Raw genomic sequence first — 22302 nt, forward strand, 5'->3', positions numbered from 1 at the left:
CACTTTATGGATTGGTATTTATAGAATGTCCTCCACCCAAACAAAACCAAAATAACGCAAAGGAACCCCTTGAACGCCCACGAACATCCACGGTCCTGGTGACCTGAAGCTCCGACAGCCGCGGCCGCCCGCAGTCAGGAACAGTGGGGGCCCCGCCACAGCCCACCACGGCCCGCGGACCCCCGGAGGGCCAGGCCTGCGGAGGGAACTGCCCCCTTCTGCAGCTGGGCGGGGGCCGGAGGATGCCAAGACCCAGCACTCTCCCCCAGGGCCGTCAGCAGGGGCCAGCCCCAGCCCGGGCAGCTGGGGGACAGGAGGCACCTGGCCCAGCCCGACCCCGGGCCACTTGAGCCGCAGGAGACAGGAGGAAGAGCACTGCAGACACCGTCACAAAGATGCACGCACCACTGTTTATTACTTCTTTCCTGTGGTAAAAAAGTGATTCTATTTCTAGGGACCAGACAGCACCACCGAGCCATTCCTGGAAGAGAGTTCCCTTTGTTTCCAAGCCTTTGTGGCCGACTTTAAGTCGCTCCCCCGAACGGCACAGATGGCGTCCCAGTGCAGGGGCCGGGCTCTCTCCGGAGGGGGACCTGCGCCTCCATCGCTCCGGCCAGACCAGGCCAGGCTCCCCAGGGAACTGTGTTCTGGGGCCACAGCCGAGCGGGGCCTTGGAACAGGCCTTTGACGTTCCAGAGCCCAGGCCCCCGGAGGCCGCCCATGGCGGCTAGTCCCTGCTGAGCTGTGCCCGGGGGCTGGGCGCTGGGGAGGGGCCGGCAGAAGCCGGGGCACCTGGGACCTGGCGGGAGGCCTGAGCTCTGCCCAGCCTCGGACCCTGTGCCTCAGGCACGCGGCGAGTCTCCCGGGCCCGCTCCCCTGCGCGCGCAGGACACAGCCCCTCCCCACGGCGGGCAGGGAGCACCAGGACGCGGTCTCACCTGCGGCCTGGTGGCCCGAGCCTGCCCCCGGCATCGGCACAAGCGGTGAGCATCGCGAGCCCGAGCCTGAGCCCGACCACAGAGCAGTGGGCACCAGAGGACCTGTCCCCTTTCAGAGCCCCGTCCCACTGTCCCCTCGCTCACACGGCCCGAGCCTGGCCCAACTCGAGGCCCGTTGGTTGCTGTGGGGCCAGCACGGACCGTCGTTAGTGCTGGAGACCACTCCTCCTCTTCATGGCTGCCCAGCCCGCAGCCCTCCCCAGCTCCTGGGAGGGCACAGCCACGCAGAGTCTGCTCCCCCTGATCTGGGGCCTCTGCCACCCAGAGGGGCCTGACAAGGGCAGCCACAGCCCCGGGCTGGGGCCGGGCGCATCCTCACCTCTCCTGCCCCCCCATCTCCAGGGAAGCCCACCAGCCCAGCCCACCCTTTCTGGGGGCTCCGGGACCAGTCACCTCCGGCTCCCTTCTCCTGGACCTGGCCCCTCTGCAGCCATCCCAGGCCCCCGACATCTCCCCGGTCTTCCCGAACGTTTTCCACCGAAAACAACCGGGCTGGCCTGGGCAAGGGGCAGGCTTTGGAGGTGCAGCTGTCAACTGGGGTTCACTCTGGAGGCTGGAGAAGGGGGAGCCCCTGCCTAGTGGCGAGGGGCACTAGCACTGGCCATAGGCCCCTCCGGGGTGGGGGGGGGCAGGCAGGAAGCTGTGGGGCCACAGGAGAACCTCCTCACACTCCGCCCCACGAGGTGGGCTTGCAGGCCGGCCCAGCTTCCGCACTTGCACCCTCTGTTCTGGGACACGGGCCCGACCCGGCTGGGGCTGCCCGAGGGCGCGGCCTCCCGCTCCCTGTGCAGCGACGAGGCACACGTCGGAGGGTCCGTCTGCACTGGCACGGAGCGCTCGGGGGCGCAGGCTGAGGACCAGGCCCCCGCCGGCCCCCGTGGCACCGGACGCGACGGGACGAAGCCCACTCTGCCCCAGCGGTGGCCCCTCGTGCTCAGGCGAGACCCTGCTCCGGCTGCTCTCCCTGGGCGGGGCTAGGGGGCCGTCACGACGCTCTGCTCGCCGTGGTCCACGCTCCAGAGGCGGTAAAACTCGGCGAAGTCCACGTAGGGCTCCACGCGGCCATCCTCGCCGGGCGGCAGCGAGTGGGCGGGCCGGGAGCGAAAGAGCCCGCCGTCGGAGCTGGAGCTGCTGCTCTGGGTGTGCGTGTTGGTGGACTGCAGGGTCATGGTCGGGCTCTGGCTGCAGGGACGGCAGGGGAGAGGGCCAGTCAGGGGCCTCGGCTCCCGGCTGGGGCGGGGCGGGGGGGGCGGCGGGGAGGCCCCTGCCCTAGGCCACAGGCCTCCCTAACAGAGAGCCAGCCGACCACGTGCCCTTAGGAGTGGATGAAAAGTCCGACGTGCTTTCTAAGCTCTAGCTGTACGTGGCCGTTTACATGAACCAGAATTAAAACGGACCCCTTGGTTCCGGTGCTCAGTAACCACGCATGGCTAGTGGCTGCTGTGCCCACCTCGGGACCCTCCAGGCGGCGCTGGGCTGGAGGTCGCCCACGCCAGCTTCTCCGGCCCGTCCCGACCCAGACCCCGCCGACCGCAGGCCGGCAGAGGCTCTTCCCCGAGAAAACCTCCCCCGCTCTCAGAGCTCCCTGGACACCCACCCGCTGTCCCCAAGTGCACAGCTGGGCACTGCCCGCTAGCCCGCGGTCCTGCAAACTCCCAGCACCTGGCGCCCAGCACCGGGCCAGCCCACAGTGGGGCCCAGCTAACGCTCAGGTGCACAGCTGAGGAAAGGGGCTGTTTAGGGGCCCAGGGAGTCGGGGGTGCAGGGAGATGGCTGTTTCTTCTGCCTGGTCTGTGGCCACAGCCAGTGGCTTCCTCTGGGCAGCCCCACTGGGGTGGGGAAGACAGACACCCCGATTGCGCTCAGGCTGCCTCGCTCAGCTGGGCGGCAAGTCAGTCCCTCAGCCCTCAGTGCGGGCAGCGGCAGCAGTGTGGGGGCAGGGAGGAGGGGAGGACCCCCTCCAGGCAGAGGGACTCAGCACCCCTCCTCCTGACACCACTCCCACACCACTCCCGTCCCGCCGGCCCCTCCGATTGGCTGCACCCTGAGTGGGCTGGGTGTGGCGTCTCCATTATTCCGGGCTGGGCTGGAATGTGGAAACCGGATCCTGGTCTTGGGGGTGGGGGGGCACACATTCCACGGAAGTGAAGGGGGCGGGCTGGACACCGGACCTGCAGGCAGGTCTGTGGCCGGGAAGAGGCCCGCCCGCCCGCCCCACCGCAGGCTCCAGACCTCCTGCGGCCTCGGCCCCTCCCCCCAGCCGTGCCCCGGAGAACTCACTCCAAAGCCGAACCAGACATCTGAGTCAGAGCGCACCGGCTCTGACGAGCCAGGACGGGCCGAACGACACCCCCACGCACGGGTGCCACGGGGAGGCCACCCTACAACACACGCTTCAGGGCGGGAGCAGCGGACAAGAGGACAGCCCTCCCGTTCAGAGAGCATGCTCTGGACCCACGAGGAACTGTGACTGGCAGGCTGTCGGCACCAGCCGCCTGCTCCCTCCCAGTGGCCCCAGCCACTCCGCCCTGGAAAGCTGCCCCCTCCCAGGCCCCGCTTCTCTGTCCCGAGCTGTGGGGACCCAGCTGTGGGGACCCGCAGCGCTGCCACCTCCTGCCTCCCAGGAAGGGACATGGGGCATCAGAGAGAAGCAGGGACTGCAGGGCCTCTCGCCCAAGGTCACTCCTCCGCTGCAGGACTGGGCCCCGAGGTACTCCCATTCAGACGCCAAGGGCTGTGCCCCGAGAGCGGCCGGGGGTGCGGGGAGGGCTTACTTGGTGAGGGTGGGGGTGGCTTCATCCAGGGTGGACGCGCTGTGGGCCCCGTTGACCAGCTGGCCCTGCGAGGGCATGACGAGGGAGAGGGTCACGCTGGTCTTGCTGGTGCTCTGGGTGCTGGAGTAAGGCACGGACACGGGGTACACGCGGCCTCCTGCAGCTTTGGGGGGAAGAGAGGGATGGGCCACAGGGACTGGCTGGGCGGTGCGGCAGGGCAGTGTCAGGGCTCTGAGGGGAAGGGGGTGACACAGCCTGGCTCCCCAAGCTGCAGCTTGGCCTCGCGCCCGTTGGGACAGAGAGTGTCCTGCAGCTGAGACTTGCAGGGCCGGCAGGGGCCTGCGCTCGGCTGCACGGCGCCGCTGGTGCTCAGAGCCGGAGGTGAGCTCAGTGCTGAGCTGCTCAACAGAAGGGTTACTGCCCGGCTCCCGCGACGATGCTTTAATCTGAGGGGATACGTAGGCTCCTAGCGGAGGCTGGCCCAGCAAAAATATGGTCGCAATAGCAACAAGCTAGAGAAACTCCAGTAACCCTGGTGTCCACGGGAGAACAAACCCACCCGGGCATGCCTGAGCCTTAAGGCTTGTATGAGAAAATAAAAAAGGAAAAAGAAAAAAGAAAAAAGAAGGGAGGCCCCAAGAACCAAGCAGCATGGGCCGGAAGTGCAGCAAGAACAAGCGCCTTGCCTCCTGAGCAACTCGACCCCAGAACCAAGAAAAGGGGGAGTCAGGCGCACGGCTCCCACCCCCGCTCAGCCCAGGGGCAGAGCCCCGCCTCGGGGGCCTTCCGCCAGGGTGCCCAGCCTCTTTTGAGTCTCTTCCTTCTTGGACCTCTGTTTCCCTTTCTGCAAAAGGGGGTGCCTTCCTCTTGGGGGTTGCTAAGGAGGACTACAGGCAGTCGTGCGAGCTGCCGTCCCTATCCCAGGCCCTGCGTCCCCGCGAGCCCTTCACAGGCAGGTAGGCCACGGGGAGGGGGCGGGGCGGAGGGCTCTTCCTTGTTGCTCAGGTGAGAAGGACAAGGGAACCAAGGCGGTCAGGGTGCCCGGGTCAGGGAGGCTCGGAGCCAGGCCTCCCTCTCCCGCCTCCGCTCCAGGCCGCAAGGCCCCGCGCCTCGGCCACTCCGAACTGCGCACCTTGCCCAGCCCCGACGGCCGCCGGGAGGGCTCCCTGCCCACACCGTACGCTCACCTGGGGCCGCCGGGGAGGCTGTGGGCTGGCTCATCTCGCCCAGCGGGTAGCCGAAGTTCCTCACCAGCAGGGTCATGTCCTCGTGCCGCGAGCAGAACTTGGCGCGCTCCCCCCCACTGGCAAAGGTGTCGCTGTGGATACGCTTCACCCGGTCCACCACGGCCTGGGCCACCGCGTCCAGGGACGTCTGCTTGGCGAACTCGGTGTCGATCATGGCGGCGATCTCCTGGGGGCAGGGGCGCACCTCCGGTAAGGAGCACGGAGGCCCAAGGGCTGTGGGCCGTGACTCCAGAGCCTGATCGGGGCACTTAGGGGTCGCTGGTTGCGCAGGTAAAGGGAGTCCCCACCAGCCACACCTACAATCCGAACTTTTGGGATATTCAAGGCATTCAGGATAATCGTTCTGGAACTTTCACATTAGAAACAGCGTGACCTTTCGATCCCTCTTATTCGATCCCTCTCATTTCGAACCCTCACTGGATGGTTATGAGGCTTAAATCACGTAACGGATGTGAGGGAGCCCTGGGCACCCCCGAAAAGCCCCGTGTAGACCGTGGCCGTCCCCAAGCTCTCCTCCCGGAACAGACGCACTGCCGGCCACGACCAGCCCGTGCCGTCAGAACACGGGGCTACAGAATGAGCACGGACAGGGCCTCTGCCCACAGAGGAGCCCCCTGTCCGGTGCATTCTAGAACCCCGTAGGAGCCCCTGGGTAACTCTACTGGGAAGACCGAAGAGAAGAGAAGGATCGTATCGATAAAACCGAGCACACAAAACCCTCCGGGGGGTGGCTGGCTGGAGTCTCCTGGAGGCAGTGGGCAGGCGCCGGTAACAGGAAGGGACCTGGGGCCGGCCAGGGCGGGCGCGGCCCCCTCCCCGACCAGCCATCGCCTCAGGCCAGGCCCTGAACTCCCGCGCCCGGCGCTCTAACCGGGCGTGACGGCGAGCGGCTGCCCCTCCTCCCCGAGGCTGCCAGAAGCAGCGAGATAGACCAGGTGGAGGGCTTTGAGCGCAGCTATCGACAGACTGGCACTGAAGACTCTCTCTAGTAGGTTTTCATTAGAGAGGACAAGGCAGAAAAGGTTCCCCTCCTACAAGACTCACAGATGGAAGGAGAGACACGGCCCGAGCTCTCATCTGAACCACCCAGCGACCCGGGGTCAGGCGGGGGCGGCTCCCTGCAAAGCCGTCCTCGGAGTGGCTGCGCCAGTGGCGACTGTCAGACATGTGTGTGCTCCAAGGAGCGGGAGGGGCAGCAGCTCCCACGGGTGGGGGGCCCACGCCAGCCACACCCGGCCCTCACCACAGGCCCGAGGTGCCATCGTCCTGTCGTCCCCGTCGCAGGGGTGACAACGAACTGGGAATGACCCGCAGCTCAGAAGGAGATGAGACAGCGGCAGCGGCGGGGCGGCCCTCGGGTGCGGCCGGCACTCCTCCCGGGCCAGCGCTCCGTGCGCCCGGCCGCCCCCCTCCTGCGACCTCCTCCTCGGCCAGGACCTTTCCCACAGGGGCACAGCCGCCTCACCCTCTTCCTTCGGGCTGTGCTCGGGGCCCAGGGAGCTGACGCTGCTTCAAGCCCAGAACAAGCAGAGCTCCGGGCTTTTTCTGCCCCAGCTCTGGACCCGGGGGCATCTGGCAAAGGCATTTCAGAACCACAGCCAGAACCGCGGGTCCCTCGGCGCTCTGGTGCCGCGCAGGAGGGCCGGCCGGGTCCCCGGGGCAGCACGCCGCCCGGCAGCGGGCCGGCCGCGCTCTGCTCAGGCCCAGCTCACCTGGTTGGCCTGCCCGGGCCCGTGGGCTGCCTCCAGGGCCTTGTACAGCCCCTCGGACATCAGCACCAGGAAGCCGGTCACCGCGTCCAGGGACTGTGCTCCGTGCACTTCCGGCTCCGCGATGATCGGCTTGGACTTGGCGGCGCTGCGGGGAGAGAGAGCGGGGGGATGGCTGTGCTTGGACGGGCCCCCAGGGGACACCTGTTCTGCTGAGGGGCAGAATCTACCCAGTCACACAACGAAGCACACGTCTGAGAGGAGGAAAAGAGAGAAAAGCAGAAAAGCAGAAAAACAGACCTGTCTTCTGAGGGCAGCTACTAAAGTCAAGTTCTGCGGGCCAGAAAAGCTAGAGGGCAGCTGGGATCAGGGTGGCAAAGGTGGAATGTCCAACCCTGGCCCCACACGGCACCTCCTGTCCAGGGAACCTGGGCAGTGGCAGGGACAGGGGCAGGGTGGGGCAGCAAGAGAGGGGGGTTCTCTTGGTAAGCCCGCTCTTCCCGCGCTCCCCCAGAGCAAGTGTCGCGCAGATGGGACCCCACGGACACCTGGCCTGCATGGGGGCCCCTCTGGCGCGCTGTCAGGGCCGGCCGGGGTCCTGTTCTTGCATGTGATGCGCACCCAGGAACTCCGAGATGTTTCTGGGAGAGCAGAGTCTGGAAACACCCTGAGGGCCCATCGGTGGGGGCCCGAGGGCGAGTGCGGACACAGCCACACACCGGATGCCCCGCAGCTGTTCCGAGGAGCGCCGCCAGCCCCACCCATGGGTGCGCAGGGACAGAGGATGGGTGCCGGATGGGGAAGGTGAGGTGCGGCACATGGGCAAGGGAAGTGGCGCTTCGTGGGGGGTTTGGAAAGGACGCCCACTCCGGCCCCGTTCCCATCTCTCTCTCTGTCTGTCTCTCTCTGTCTGTCTCTCTCTCTCTCACACACACACACACACACACACACGTTCATGTGCACGCACACAGGAACTCCGGGCAGGGCGCATGAGCAACAGCCACCTCTGGGGGAGGAGTCCTGACTCGGGGTAGGAGAAAAACACGCTTTGCACGGCACATCCCTGGCACTGTTTGAATTATTTTAAACCGCAGGCCTACTTTCCAACAAAGCCAAAGAACCCCGAGAATTAGAAACACGCAGCTCCGGACGCAGCGGCCTAGCCCGTGAGAGCAGACTCCTAACTCGCGCCTCCGAGACAGGGCACGTCTCGGTCTGGCCTCCAACAGTGGGTCTGTGGCGTGACTGTTCCCCGGCTCTGCTTGTGACACTACACGCCGTGGTGAGACACACATACATACATGCACGCACATGCCTGTTAAAGGACGTGTGCTCAGAATTCAGGCTGCCTACTGCCGCCAGTCTAGTTCCCCCTGTGAAGACACCTCTGGGCGCCGGCGTCCCAGGGCCTGAGCGAGGCCCGAGCAGGAGACGGCATGTGCAGCTCTGTGCGCGGCTGCCACAGTCCCGGCTCCCGGAGGCTCTCACTGCCCGAGCGCTGCTACGGGCACTGAGCACTGGGCGGCGGCCAGAAGGGCAGGGCTTGAGGGGGGGCCGGCAGCTCGTCTTGCACCTCTGCCCGGGCCACACCCCGCACTGGCCAGCGGACCCTCAGTCTGTCCCTGTCCACACCGGCATCTCGGGCTAACCCTGGCCTCTGCTGCTAGGCCCTGTGGCACGGGGTGCTTGCTGCCCCTGGGCTCTGACCCCATGCTGCTCTCGCTCTGCAGGCCCCTGACTCACGGCCCCACGCCTGACTCTCCGGCAGGGAGGAAAGAAGAGTCCCTTTGGGCCCTGAGCCACCCCAACTGCACCTTCTGTCCTGAGAGCCTTGCAGGGGTGGGTTGGGGTGCGCGCCGGGACAGCCACCTACCTGAGCAGGTCGATGTCAGTGTAGCCGTATTTGACCTTGTAGTCCCCGATGCGCCTGGTGCTCTCCTGCCCGCAGATGACCCCCACTTGCTTGATCTTCCCTGCGTCCAGACCTACCGGGGGGAAGGGGGGGGCAGGACAAACCAGACCTTGCTCATAACGACAGACAAAACAGAGGGGACAGACACAGCCACGAAACAAGGCACCAGGGACCCACGGAAATGAAGCCACACCAGGTGCCTTGGAGAGCGGCCAACCCCACGTCCCCCAGGGTCCTCCGTCCCCACCCCCATCAGAACACCCACTGACTGAGAGTCCTCCCTGCCCAGGAAGGGGGGGTGGCCGCGGCGGTGCCTGCAATCTCAAGCCTGAGGCACGTGGTACTGCTATCTCATTACGCAGATGGGGAAACCGAGGCACAGAAAACCAGAAGAAGTTCCAAACAGCACCACCAGCTAGTGAGCCACAGTGCTGCAGTTCAGGCCCAGGCAGGCTGGTCCCCAGCCCCCGGCACAGCCCACCTACTGCACACGCGTCTCTACAGGACCACCGGGGGAGAGCGAGGGTGACAGCCTACCTACTGCACACGCGTCTCTACTGGGGGAGAGCCAGGGCGAGCCCCGAGCACCCCGCCGCCCGCCGTCCCCGGCTCACCCAGCTGGGAGAGGCGGAAGAGCTCATCCTCATTCTCCGGGGTGTGGTCCATGTTCAGCTGCGTCACCTGCAGCCCGTCCACCGTGGACTTGCAGAGCAGCGCACGGTTCGTACCTGCAGCGGGAGTCGAGCGGCTGAGCGAAGGCCGGGCATGGGGAGCAAAGGCCGGGCATGGGGAGCAAAGGCCGCCACGTTCAGGGGGAGGGGGGGCAGAGGTGCGAGGCAGGCCCCTCGCACGTGCAGAGCCTTGGAACACGCGGTGAGAACGGCCCCCGGGGAGCCCCCAGCCAGGGAGCCCGGCGGCGGCAGGAACTGGGTCAGACTGCTCCGGCGCCGCCCCGGGAAGACTATGATCACGGTTTTAACTCGGCATCTTTTGTCCGGGGAGACGCACTGCAGTGTTTACAGGCACCGGGCCACGGTGCCTGGTGTGTGCTCTGCAGCGACGCAGGGACAAAGGCTGCAGGTGAGAGGAGGCTGGCCGAGGGGACACGCCTGGTGGCGCTGGGGACAGGCGCGTGAGGGGTCGTCAGGCCAGTCACTGTCTTTTTTTAACTAGTAATTTTTTCTCCATAATGGAATCTTAATGAGGGGAGTCAGGGAAGAGGGACACGGTCAGCGAGGTCTCCGCAGGGCTCCTGCGGTGCCTGGCGCTCTGGGGCCTCGGCCTTCTCAGGGCCCCAGGCGGCCTCTTCCACACCCACACGACGTCCCTGTGACCCCTCACCCTCCGGCCCACGCCCAGACCACCTCCCCATCCTCCGCGGGATGCCAAGAGGGTCTTCTGCAGACAACGGTCCCCTCCAGAACAGGAAGCCCCCGAGGCGACCCAGACAGGGGCCCAACTCCCACAAGGCCACAAGCCGGGCAGGCGCGGCATGGGGACTCCTGAAGCACGCCCCGACCCCCGAGGCCGGCCTCCTCCCGGCCCTCCCTGCCCCGGGACAGCAGGCGGCTCACCGACGTTGGCGACGTAGAGCTTGTTGTTGAGCAGGACGGCCACCACGGCCATGGCGCCCCCCGAGGTCTCCCTCTCGAGCACCTTGAGCCGTTCGAGGATCTTCTGGTACTGCGGTGGCAGCTGGTGCTGGGGGACGCCCTGCAGCCACCACCGGGGTCAGTGCAGGCCGGGTCCCCGGAGACCCCCTCACCAACCACCCTGACCCTCCAAAGGGCAGGCACTGGGGCCCTGGCCATGGTGGAGGCCACCCTTCCAGGCAAGCCCTTCCAGAAAGCCCGAGGTGCCTGCACTAGTTCCGTGGGCCCCAGAAGTGCTGGCGGGCGATGCGAGTGCGTGGGCGGGTGACCAGGCCATGGGCGGGTGACCAGGCCGTGGGCAGACCCAGGCTGAAGTCTGACCCGGAAGGGGCTTGGCTCACACCCTTCACCGTCCGCCCCGTGCTGAGCCTGGACAAAGCCGCCCACAGCAGCCCGGGAGGCTCCCTGGAGGGTAAACCCATCGTCCCCCAGACCCCCCAGTCGGGAATGTCCCCCAACTCCTGCTGCTCCGGCCCAATGGTGCCCCTGGCTTGGGAGGGACATGGCAGATGAGTCCACGCTCCTGGCTGGGCCGGCACCAACGCGCCCCCCACTGGGGAGCAAGCCAGGGGGTGGTTACCTCGGGCAGCTGGGACTGCAGGCTGGCCTTCTCGGCCAGAGCGTCGTCGATGGACTCCAGGAAGCTCCTCTCAACCACGTCAAAGGCCTGCAGCACAGAGGGGACAGGGGCAGCGCTCAGGGCAGCCGCCGGTTCCGAACGCCACTGCCACCTGACGCTGAATCGCCCCAACTAGTGGCAACACACTGTATTAACAGCAGGTCACCAGGTGGTGGGTGGGGCTTCACGCGTGGCACTGCGGCGCGACCAGAGAGGTAGAGGCGGAGGACACGGAGGCTGGGAACACAGGCCTGGGGCGAGGCCAGTCGGCCGCCTCGGCGGCCCCCCGTCTGTGAAGAGGCGAGTGCTGTCCCGAGGGTGGCGGGGCACTCAGCGCCCGGCTCGGGGCGAGTCTGCATCAGTGACCGCCGGCATCATCACTGCGTCCTGCGGGCCCCCGAGCACCGGTCACGCTGCTGCCTGTCCGGGGGGGCCAGCCGGGAGTCACCGGCACGGGGGTGGCGGAGGCCGCAGAGGGAGCCCCGGGCCCCCAGGTGCGAAGGCAGGGCAACAGCTGGGAGCCCCGCTTTCGAGGAACGGGAGCCGGTCCTCCTCGTCCGCACTAAGTGCCTCCAGATGTGCTTCCGGAGGGGACGCCAGGAGAAAACCGCCCAGACAGCGGCCGGCAGAAACGCGGGGCTGGCTGGCCAGCACCAGGAGACCGGGTGTGAGGAGGAGAGGCCCAGGGAGCTGGCAGCCCCCGAGGCCGAGCACCCGAGCCATGCCCGAGGGAAAGGGGCCACCCTGAATCAGCACCCCGCTGCACCCCTTTGTCTGAGGTTCTCCCCCTACTTCCTCGCTCCGCAGGACCACCTCCTCCAGAGCCAGCCCGGCCAGCTGGGGGTCAGGCCTGCTGTGGCTGCCTGCCCCTGCACCCCCAGGAGTGGGGGGCCCCTGCTGCTGAGGGGGGCTCCCAGAGCGGGTTCCTCTGCAGCAGAGAAGGAGCGGGCAGGGTCTGCAGACCGTCCCTGGCTCAGCCCGCACGTCGAGGTTGCAGGGTGGCATTCCCAAGGGGCGGGACCCGCCCGGCGGCAGGCAGCCGGCCGCACATGTACCTGCAGCAGCACGCGGCGCACGTCGGCCTCGGCGTGCTCGGCGCTGAGCTGGCCTAGCAGGAGCTCCGCGGACAGCCGCTGGGCCACGAAGCTGGTCACCCGGTTGCCGTCGTAGCCGTTGAAGACCCCGTACAGGAAGCAGTTGTTCTCGCTCCTGACAGAGGGGCGGGAGGCGCCTGAGACCAGAGGCTCCCAGGGGAGCGGTGCCAGCTCCCGGGGGGAGGGGGAGGAGGGACAACTGGGGGGGGGCAAAGGTGCCCGCTGGGACCACTGTGACCATCGTTTTACCCTGGCCGTGACCCTCAGGGATGCTCCCCAGTGCAGCGAGCTCTAGGCTGCTAGGCTGGTGTGAGGTCTGGCGTGGAGGGGACGGCAGCAGAGGCCACCCCCCACGGGAGACAGTTGCAACGCTGCTGCTTTGTCCTGCTGGCAAGCCCGCTTCCGACGCCCAGGCGCGCACCCCCGGCACCCCCACCTGAACTTGAGCCAGCTGTCCTCCGGCGGGTGGCTCTCCGTGCCCTTGCCGTCAGCCGAGTAGCTTCGGTTGGAGGCTGAGCCCACCCCAGAGAGGTGGCAGAGCGGCAGGTCATCTGTCCAGCTTGGCTGCTGCTCCTGGGAAGGACACTGAGAAATCAGGAAGTGTCTGTGGCCTCTTCCTCCAGGCAGGCCCCGCCACACCTTCCTCTTCCTCCCCAGCGAAAACCCAGCGGGCCCAGGGCCCGCACGGAGGGTCCCACCTCCTTCTGCAAAACGACAATGCTTGTGTGCACACACACCTGTGGAGGGCTGGCGTTTTTTGTGGCTAGCCCACAAACCTGTTCCCTCACAAAGACCACCCCACCCCGTCCCCAAATGCAAGGCTCAGCAGCGCGCTGCAGGAGCGAGCGATGTCACGAACGTGAACAAGACACACACACGATGAAGTGAACTCTGGGAGACGACGCCTGGGCGGCTCCTCCCCGCTCACTGCAGCGGCTCTGACCCCAGTCCCTCGGGCTCTGGATACAAGTGCAGATTTCCAGGCCCCGCCCCCAGAATGTCTGCTCCCGACAGGGCCCAGGGAATCTGCATCGTAGTCAGCTCCGGCCAGGGGACTCTGAGAAACCGACTCATCAGCCAGCCTCCCCCTGGGGCCTGGGGCCTCTCCTCCCCGGCCCCTGCTCCTCGGTGTCCCCTCCTGTCTGCACCCCGCCACGGCTTCTCCGCCTGCACCACAAGCGGGCAGTGCCCGGCCCGCACCCCACTCTCCCCCTCCTCTAGGAGGGGGAACGCCCTCCTGTCCCTCTCTAGCAGTCCCCATGTCCCTCGGGACTCCCGCCCCCAGGAAGCACCACCCCCGGGAAGCCATCCTTCAGAAAGACCCTCCCCGGCTCGGCCGACAGCCCTCTCTCTGGTGTCTTCCGACGACCCCTGTCTCCCTCACGCCTGCCCATCTATCGGGGTCTGAGTCCTGTCTCCCCCACGGATCTCACACCAGGCTGCCCAGCATAATCCCGGCAGAGCCTGAACACGCGTGGGCGCGTGCACACGTGCAGGCCCCAGCCCAGCGCGGGTTCTGCACTTCCCAAACCTCCCTAGGGTGCACTCTGGGCACCTGCATTTCTGCCCCAGAAACGACTCCAACGCACGACCCGCTGCCTCAGTGAAAGCCTCCCCCCTCGACCCCGGCCCGAGAGCCGAGCCCGGTCCCCCAGGGCACCCCCAGGACCGCTGTGGTGAACAGGAGCTAACGATCGGGAGAATCAAAGTGCAGCTGCAGGAGAACAGAACCGGGACTGGAAGCGCTACCGGAATGTTGAGTAAGCGTGGGCGCCGCGCGCAACTTCTCACCAGCCAGCGGCAACCCCCGCGGGAAGGATGTGAAACCACTTCAGCGGGCTTGTGCAATCGGACATGCAAAGAGCCCGTGGTTAGCCGGTGCGGCGCATTTCCTCCCCTGCTTGTTTGCATATTGACGGGAGCGACTCGATGGCTTTCTCTCCTCTCTCCTTGCATTTTAGTTGCTTTAGTGGTGCAGGGACGTCCAGCAGGATGGCCCTGCGTGCGGCCCAACCCAAAACCGTACATTTGCTTAAAACCGTTTCTTCGCTCACCAGTTTTCGTTAGTGTTTGGTTGTCTGATGTGTGGCCCACGACCTCTCCTCCTCTTCTGGCCTGGCCCAGAGACGCCAAGAGGCTGGACGCCCTGTAGGAGCTCCGAGTCTCTGCTTGGCACCTGCGGCCACTTCCGCAGGGAACGGGAGTTTGCCTTCACCTCTGAGTCAGCACACAGCGCAAAGGGGGTTTGGGGTGCACCCCCACCATCCCAGACACAGCCTGGCTTTGCCCCTCTGTGGCCACACCCTCCCTGGGCGTCTGCTGACCACTGACCTCGGCTCTGTCACCGCACTGTCCTCGTAAGAATGTCGTAAGTGAATCACGCAGTACATAACCTTTCTTGTTGCTTTTCATTGGGACAAAGCACACAGAACGTCAAACTCACCATCTTGAGAGAACACTTCCGTGGTGTTAAACAGGTTCACATGGTGTGCGGCCGTCACCCCACCCATCCTCGTAACTCCTCATCGCGCCGGATCGGAACCCTACGCCCGTGAAGTACTGATGCCTCATCCTCCCCTCGCCCCAGTCCCTGGCGACCGCCACGGCCCCTGAGCCTGTAAGTACATGACCCCCCGCTTGAGACAGGCTTCATTCACGCGGCTGTCAGCCCTGGCGACCGCCCGCGCTGTCGCCTGCATCCGCGGTCGGTCCCTTGCTCCCTGTTCGGTCCCTTGTGCTGCAGAGCAGGGCTCCGACCCGCGGAGGCAGCACCCCGTGTCCGCTCACCCGCTGCAGGACGACACGCGGGCTGTCTCCAGCCCTCCGCGATCACGAGGAGAGCTGCGGTCAACATCACTGGGCAGGGTTCTGTGTGAACACAGTCTTGCGTTTCTCTGGGGCGAGGACCCAGGAGGGAGACTGCTGCCCGCCCTCACCAGACACCGCCCGGCGTGCGTGCCCAGCGGCACTGTGAGCACCCAGAACTCTCCGCGTCCTCGCCACCACGTGCTCATTTTTTTCCAACTTGACTGAGACGTCGTAAGAGTGCGTGGGGTCTCACTGCGGCTTCTCTACGGATGACGACGACGTGGAGCATCTTTTCGTGCACTCAGTCGCCATCCACGTATCTTCGCTGGTGCAGCAGCGAAGCCTCAAGTCCCTTTTTAAACTGGGCTGTCTGTCTTCTTAACTGTCGGGTTTGAGGGTTCTCTACACATTTGGGTAAAGGTCCTGTCGGACGGGCGATTTGCAAACACGTTCCCCAGTCTGTAGCTTGCCATTTCCTTCACTTCACGGTGTCTCCTGCAGAGCAGAGGCTGGAGCTTCCGATGAAGCCCACTTTACCAACTGTCTCTGTCCGCGCTTTGGTCTCCGAGCTCTCTGTCCAGCTGCAAGTCGCAGGGTCTCCGCCTGCTTTTTCCTGCAAGTTTTACAGTTTTACATTTAGACCTGTGATCCATTTTCAGTTACTCTCTGTACGAGAAAGGTTTAGTTCAATGTTTTTTTCCTGCATATGGATGTCCGATTGTTCCAATACTGTCTGATGAAAACGCTACCCTTTCTCCAATAAATTACCTTTGCACCTTGGTCGAAAATTAAATGCCCTTCACGTGGTTTTGAATATCACCCTCTGACAGATGACCAGTCTCACTCGGCTACCTCGCTCGTACAGGCAGAGTCTGTCTACAACGGTTTCTGAAAGGCCGTGAGCAGACACAGAGTGTGCAAAGCTAGCCCGCCCCTGGCAGGCGCCCACACCAGACACAGCGCGGGAGCGGCACCTCCACCGACGGTCTGCATCATCTGAGGGGCCGGTACCAGGTTGGGGCCTCCAACGCAGGGGGCTGTTGACCCCCGAGGGCAGTCCCAGACACAAGCCCACGCTCCCATACAGGCCCATGTGTCACATGCACAAACACCGCTGAGCAAAGCTCTGCTCACGTCACACTGGCCCTCTTTACACATGAAGTTCCCAGCCGATTTGACTTTGCTTGCTTAAACATAAAGAAGAAATAAGAAAGATTGCCCAAAGAGCGTATTAGAAAGTATCCATGGTGACACCGGCACCAGCGACACAACCGAAGTTAGCAGCTGAGACTATTTTTATACCAGCGCCACAAATACATGACTTTGCCTGCCAAATATACACCTCTCTCCACGGCGAGGCCAGGCCCCCCTCCCCTCTGCTGTCCTCCCCGCACTCCCTCACGGTCCCCCCTACCCACAACGGTCCATCGGCCCAACCAGGGCCCGAGGCCGTGCTTCCCAAACGTCAACCACCCACCCACCATCTTCAAGAAACTGTCCACGTCATATTTCTTCTTTAGATAGACACACTTTGTTTTACTCAAATGGTTTCACTGTGAACATACACCTTTCTCAGGATCACGAGTGGAAACCCAGTGTTCTTTGCCGTGTCTTGAAGACAGCAAGAAAACTAAAGCACAACAAGGTTATCAGATTCCAGTTGTGCCGACCACCCGCAGCGGATCCTGAGCTGGAGCCCTGCTCTCCCTGCTAATGCGCAGGAGCGATCGGCGGGAACCGGAGGGTGTTAGGGCACACACACTGGGACCAGACCAAGTCCTCCTCTGGATACGTCATCGGGGAGCGTGAAAAGGAGCCGAAAGGCCAACAACCCCCACAACGTGTGAAGACGAGCCCCACTCCAGGACACACCAAACCACCTCACTGTGCGTGTCCCAGACTCTGGGGAACCACCGCCCGGGCCACGGGGCCCCTTCCCCGAGAAATCCATCCCCGTGGCCTCACGGTGCCTACGGGCGCCCCGCTCAGCAGCCCTTCACCCCCTGGCTTTGTGGCAGCCCTGCTGCTGTGGCCGGGACTGCTGATGAGAGACCTCACTTCACTGACTCAGATACACGTGTTTCCAACACTTCAGCATCTCTGAGGCTGGTGCCTGCAGCTGTTAGCAGTGCGTTTTCACGTAAAATAATGACGTGTCCTTACAATTAACAGCATCTGAGATCCAGTGCCATACAGGCAACCTCTCAGACACCGGTGAGCACTCCTTCAGTGGGAGGGCCTGCCCACAGTGCGGTTCCCCAGGCACCTCAAACGTCCAGCAACGTGTGGCCACAGAGTCACAGGAGGCTCTACCCGTGTGGGGGCGGCAGAGTACGTGGTACCCCCGGATGTCCGTGGTGGCCCCGCTATCACTCCCACTCTGCTGCGGCCGGGTGGGCTGTTTGGGGGCCGTGGTCTCCCACTTCCCCCTTCCTCCCCGGGGATTTTCCACACCCAACTGCCACAGCTGGCTCCATCCCAACGCACCAGACTCCGGGCCTCTTGCTTCCTTCCTCCACATTGCTGAACAATTTTTGGAAAGGTCACGGATTTTCTATTCACACAAACCGCCCACCTCTCCGCCCCAGCACACACTGATGCATACTTTCTCCCACGCCCCAAATGCCAGGCCCGACACCGGCAGCGAGTGGCGCTCCTGCGCCCGGCGGGCGCGCGTGGGCTGGGAAGCTGAGAAGGGGGCAGGCGCCTCCGGCTCGCACAGCCTCCTCCTCCTCCTCGCAGAGCCGCGTACACACACGCACGGCCATACGACTTTAACTCTTTGGTGGCTGACGCGTTACTTTCTCACAAGAAACGTAACAGAAAATACGGTAAGAAAAAGGCGCCGTTTCAAAAAGCCTTGTTTTGACTTGATTGTGGGAAGGAGTTTCCAAGATTCGTATCTTGGAATGCAGAGCTTCTCTGTGCTCCAGCTGTGTGGCACCCGCTGAGGGTGTCACGAACACCTTGCTCACCTGCGTGGAAGCACCGGCTCCGCACAGACTCACGCGGGCACATCGCGTAAAAAGGGTTCATTCCAGTGCCCACAGGGGCTCATCGCGGACTCCCGGGAAGCAGAAGTGGACAAAGCTCGGTTCTGAGTTCAGGCCACAGCTTGAATATCAAATTGGAGCATGAAAAGGCCGAGTGTTTTTGTGGTGAAAGCACCCAACTCCTTGGAGGCAGAAAGGAAGCTCAGAGAGGGAGGATAACGCCCCCGGGGAGATGGCTCGGGGTGGGGGCCGCAGCCCTCTCTGTCCAAAAAACGCTCGGGACGCCCGATGCCTGCTGCCGTCTCTGTCTTCCTGAATGACCCCCTTCTCCTCCCCTGCTCCCCTGGGACCGGCGCCACACTGGGGCTCCCACCTCTCCCACCAGGGCTTTCATCAAAGGTTCCTATGTTTTCATCGCACACACGGCCCCAGCGCACTCGGAGACAGTGGCGTGGAGCACTCCCTCCCTGTGTGCTGGAGCAGCTGGCCCGCATTCCGCCAGCTACGGGAGGCGATGGCCTAGTGGAGGTTTTTATTTTAATGGGCATACAATCATTTTCACGTACATTAGAAAAATACATAGCCAGCATCTGCGATTGTGTAGATATAATTGCCCAGGATATGTCTAAGTTAAAAAGAAAAGTCATTTCACCTGGCTGGTGTAGCTCAGTGGATTGAGCCCGGGCTGTGAACCAAAGCATCACAGGTTCGATTCCCAGTCAGGGCACATGCCTGGGTTGCAGGCCATGACCCCCAGCAACCGTGCATTGATGTTTCTCTCTCTCTCTCTCTCTTTCTCCCTCCCTTTCCTCTCTAAAAAATAAATAAATAAAATCTTTAAAACAAAAAGTGATTTCAAGTTGGTTTTTAAAACGACTCAGTCAATAAACAATAGGGGCAAAATCAAGCCCTTGACTGTCCCCGCCTGCAAGGGGCTCCTGAACAGAACCCCCCCGGCCTCAGTACAGGGCACTGCTGTCGCTGCCACGGAAACCTCCGAGTCCTTCTCCACCCTTCTTCCTCAGCCCCGCCCCCCACACCCGATCTGCCAGCAAAGCCTGTCGGGTCTTCCTCCAAAACCCAGCCAGAGCCCGGTCCTCCTCGCCACTCCGCTGCCCTCACTCTGGTCAAGCTTCCGGAACCTCACACCTGGACACCGGAGTCGCCCTCGGCAGGTCCCGGGCTTCTGCTCTTGGCACTCCCAAGCTTCTCAGCCGAGGGCTTTCTCTGATCACGAGGCCGACCACATCACGCCCCTACTCAAAGCCAGATGGGAGTCTGGCGTGACACTCAGAACCGAATCCAAAGTCCACGCACAGGTTCACAGGCTCGCACGGGCCCTGGCTACTCCTGCTCCCCCGTGGACCCCACTCCAGCACGCCGGCCTCCTCATGGCTCCCCAGACGGGCAGGCCTTTGCGTCCTGTTCCCTCAGGGAGGAACACTCCCTCCCACGTCCCCGACCTCCTTTCATCAAATATTTGTGGGTTTTTTTTTTCTTTTCTTTTTTTCCCCCCAGATGTTTCTTTCTAATGAATTGACCATTACATCTCCTATGTTCTGAAATGGCCAACAGACCAAAGAAAGACAATGCTTTAGGCTCCTGCTTGAAACCAGCAGCTTCAGCCAACTGCTGGCCTTGATTCAGGGCCAATCATCAAATATTCTTTATTTTTTTAAACGTACTGATTGATTTTCTAGGGAGGGAGAAACATCACTTTGCTCTTCCTCTTACTTACTGCATTCCTTGGTGGCTTCTCGCACATGCCCTGACTGGGGATTGAACCCACAACCTTGGCGTACAGGGACGACGCTCTAACCGACTGAGCTGCCTGCCCGGGGCTCATCTGGCGGAGAGGTCTGCCTCTACTTTGGTCTAAAGTGGCCCCTCCACTGCCCTTCGTGTGTGAATCCAGACTAATCCTCACAGCACCCCACCTGATGTCGCGTCATAGATATTATTACATCTCACGCAGTATGTGTCTGTTCCGTTTCCTGTCTCCTTCCCTAGACCAGAACATACGCTTCGTGAAGGCCGTGTCCCCTGCACCTGCATGGTACCTGGCACTTAGTGGGGTCTCAGTGACGCTGGAGGGGATGAACCCCAGAACTATAGGTGGAACTTCACAGCTACGGCGTGACCTGCCAGGCTCCGCGTGTAACGTGTTCGCTCACTTAACACTAACAACGCTTCTGGAAGTCCTCTCAGTCTGGGAACCCAGGGCTCAGGAATGTTAAGTGACCTGCCCAAGACCGCACAAGATCCATACTCTGTCTTATCAGGTGGCAAAGGGCCTCGGTTCTTCCTAACACATCCAGCTATCTTCAAAAGCTCTTCTTTTCTTCAAGAGACCTCTGAAGGCACCACACTGCCTGGGGACGAAAGGGAAGAGTCCTTGGGATGTCATTCCAGGCAGTGCTCTGTCACCTGGCCCCAGCACACCCCTCCAGCACCATGTTGGGATTCGCCAGCCCCTCCTGCCAGCCTCCACTGGCCCGGTCCAGCCAGGCCACCCACAGCCCCTCAAGACACCGACACCAGGGTGCCTTGCACACTGTGTAAGTGCTAAGTGGCTCCTTCTCTCAAGCTGGTCTGCAAATGCAGCGAGGGCGGGCCAATGCCTCCTTCAGCTTCCTATCACCAGGCCTGCGCTTGCAGCCCTCACAGTCATTGCTGAATGATGGTGCTGGAGCTGCTCTCCCCAGACTCAGGACGGCGGAGGGCAGGGCAGCAAGCCCCGCGCACCAACCACCCTGTGAGCAGAAACGCCAACGTCATCACTGCGGTGGGAGGGGCCTGCTGCAGACATGCTGGCATCCCTTTGCCCTTCATGTCATGCTATGTGCTTATAGCGACCTATTCTTCAAAGAATGGGCCCCCACCCAGGAACACATCCTGGAGCTGGTAAAGCTCGCCCACTCTCCAACCCGAGGCCCTCGGGCTTCCATGTGCCTACAGAGGAGGGAGGCTGGCAGCCGGTCCCCTCCGCAGGCCCAGTCAGCCTGCAGCCGTTATCGCTTTCAGCATTTGCTGCGCCCCAGCTAGCGTTTCTGGAATGTTCATTAGAATGGGGGCTTTTGCACAGGAGCCTGCCCTCTGGGCGCTTACCAAGCAGAGGGCCAGGTCCACCTAACTCCATGCCAAGCAGTGTAAAAAAAAGGAGGGGGCAGCCAAAAGTGTGGAGAGGAAGAGATCTACATGTTCCCCCACCAAACTGGGAGCGGCTGTCCGGGAAAAGTGATTTCTGAGTCTACACAAAGCCTGCCATTCACATGCAGCAGTGAAACTCATCCCCTACACCCCAATTCTGATGCTTCGCGCCCCTGGAGCGATGAGCACTGGACCTGGCTACAGATGCTTTACTCGTTATTTTACAAATATTTGTTGAATGCCTGGCACCTAGTGGTGGCAGGTGCTGGTGACACCGTTCATTGTAAATGACAAGTCTCTGTCTTCAAAGAGTTCCCTTTCCAGAACAGGAGACAGACAAGTCCACAGGCAATTACAACAGACTGCCCTGTCTGCGGAGGACCCAAGGGACCGCCACCCTGACCTGGCAGGTGCTGACATGTATGTGCCTCTACACGGGCAAGTGCCCCGAGCATGTAGGGGCTGGAAGACGCCAGGACAAACCAATGAGGGTCCAGACTGAGGGTAGGGAGACGTCTCAAGGCAATGCTCCCACTGCCTGCTCTCACCTTAAAGATAGGGAAACTGAGGCACAGTGAGTGACAGCCAGCCCGGAACCCAGGCTGCTGGAAGCCACTCGTTACTCGGTGGAGGTCCGAGGTTAAGAGCAAACTGCCTGCTTTTCACTCTGCCTCTGCCGCTGACCAGCTGTGTGGTCTTCGGCAAGTGATACTTCTCTGTGCCTCAGTTTCCTCGTGTGTAAAATACGAATAACCACAATACCCATCTCATGGGGCTGTTAGGAAAACCAAAGTTACAAATGGAAGGCAATCGGCACAAAGCCTGGGATGGAGCGAGCGGCGCACAAGTGCTGCTACGGTTATCATCACCCCACGTCCGGCTGACCACCCCTGCGCTCTCCGCTGCCGGCGCCACATGCCCTTCCGGCTCCGGCACTCTTTCACCCCCGACGTGCCCCGGACGCTCCGGCAGTCTGGACCTGGAGTCCGAGCCCCTGACGGACGGCCGGGCGGGCAGCGCGCACGCGCCCCGTCCGGGGGCAATGGGCGGGGAGCCGGCCCGGGCAGGGGAGGGCGGCGGTCGCACCCTGCCAGGGAGAGGTAGGCGGCCCGAGGCGAAGAGGCAGCCGCACCTGCACCAGACAGACCCCCATCCCACCCCGAGTCTCCCAGCCCTCGGCCCGGAGAGCGGGTCGGTTCCTCACACTCTGCAGCAGGCTCCTCCTCTGCGCCGCCATCTTGGAGGGACCCCGCGGGCGCTCCCGCCTCCCGACGGAGCAGGCGAGAAGAAGGGCGGCTAGAGCGGCCGGCAGCCGGCCCGGAGGATCGCCCGGCCCAGGAGCATTC

At 63.3% G+C, this 22302-nt stretch overlaps 1 protein-coding gene and 1 non-coding gene across 2 annotated transcripts; both read right to left on the reverse strand.

Moving 5' to 3' along the window:
- TAB1 (TGF-beta activated kinase 1 (MAP3K7) binding protein 1) lies at nucleotides 1-22240 on the reverse strand. The gene is made up of 11 exons (XM_045834716.1): nucleotides 22161-22240; nucleotides 12442-12578; nucleotides 11967-12120; nucleotides 10873-10959; nucleotides 10215-10353; nucleotides 9255-9368; nucleotides 8602-8713; nucleotides 6732-6876; nucleotides 4960-5185; nucleotides 3773-3935; nucleotides 1-2180 (listed from the first exon to the last, which is right to left on the reverse strand). The coding sequence occupies exons 1-11, from the start codon at nucleotides 22191-22193 to the stop codon at nucleotides 1973-1975; spliced, it is 1518 nt and encodes a 505-aa protein (XP_045690672.1). The 5' UTR covers nucleotides 22194-22240; the 3' UTR covers nucleotides 1-1972.
- LOC123816285 lies at nucleotides 19323-19459 on the reverse strand. The gene has a single exon (XR_006785251.1). It is a non-coding gene; the product is annotated as a small nucleolar RNA SNORA2/SNORA34 family (small nucleolar RNA).
- Nucleotides 22241-22302: the final 62 nt, after the last annotated feature.

This window comes from Phyllostomus hastatus, unplaced genomic scaffold (genome assembly GCF_019186645.2).
Source record: "Phyllostomus hastatus isolate PE091 unplaced genomic scaffold, TTU_PhHast_1.1 phas_contig_198, whole genome shotgun sequence".
NCBI classification, from domain to species: domain Eukaryota; kingdom Metazoa; phylum Chordata; class Mammalia; order Chiroptera; family Phyllostomidae; genus Phyllostomus; species Phyllostomus hastatus.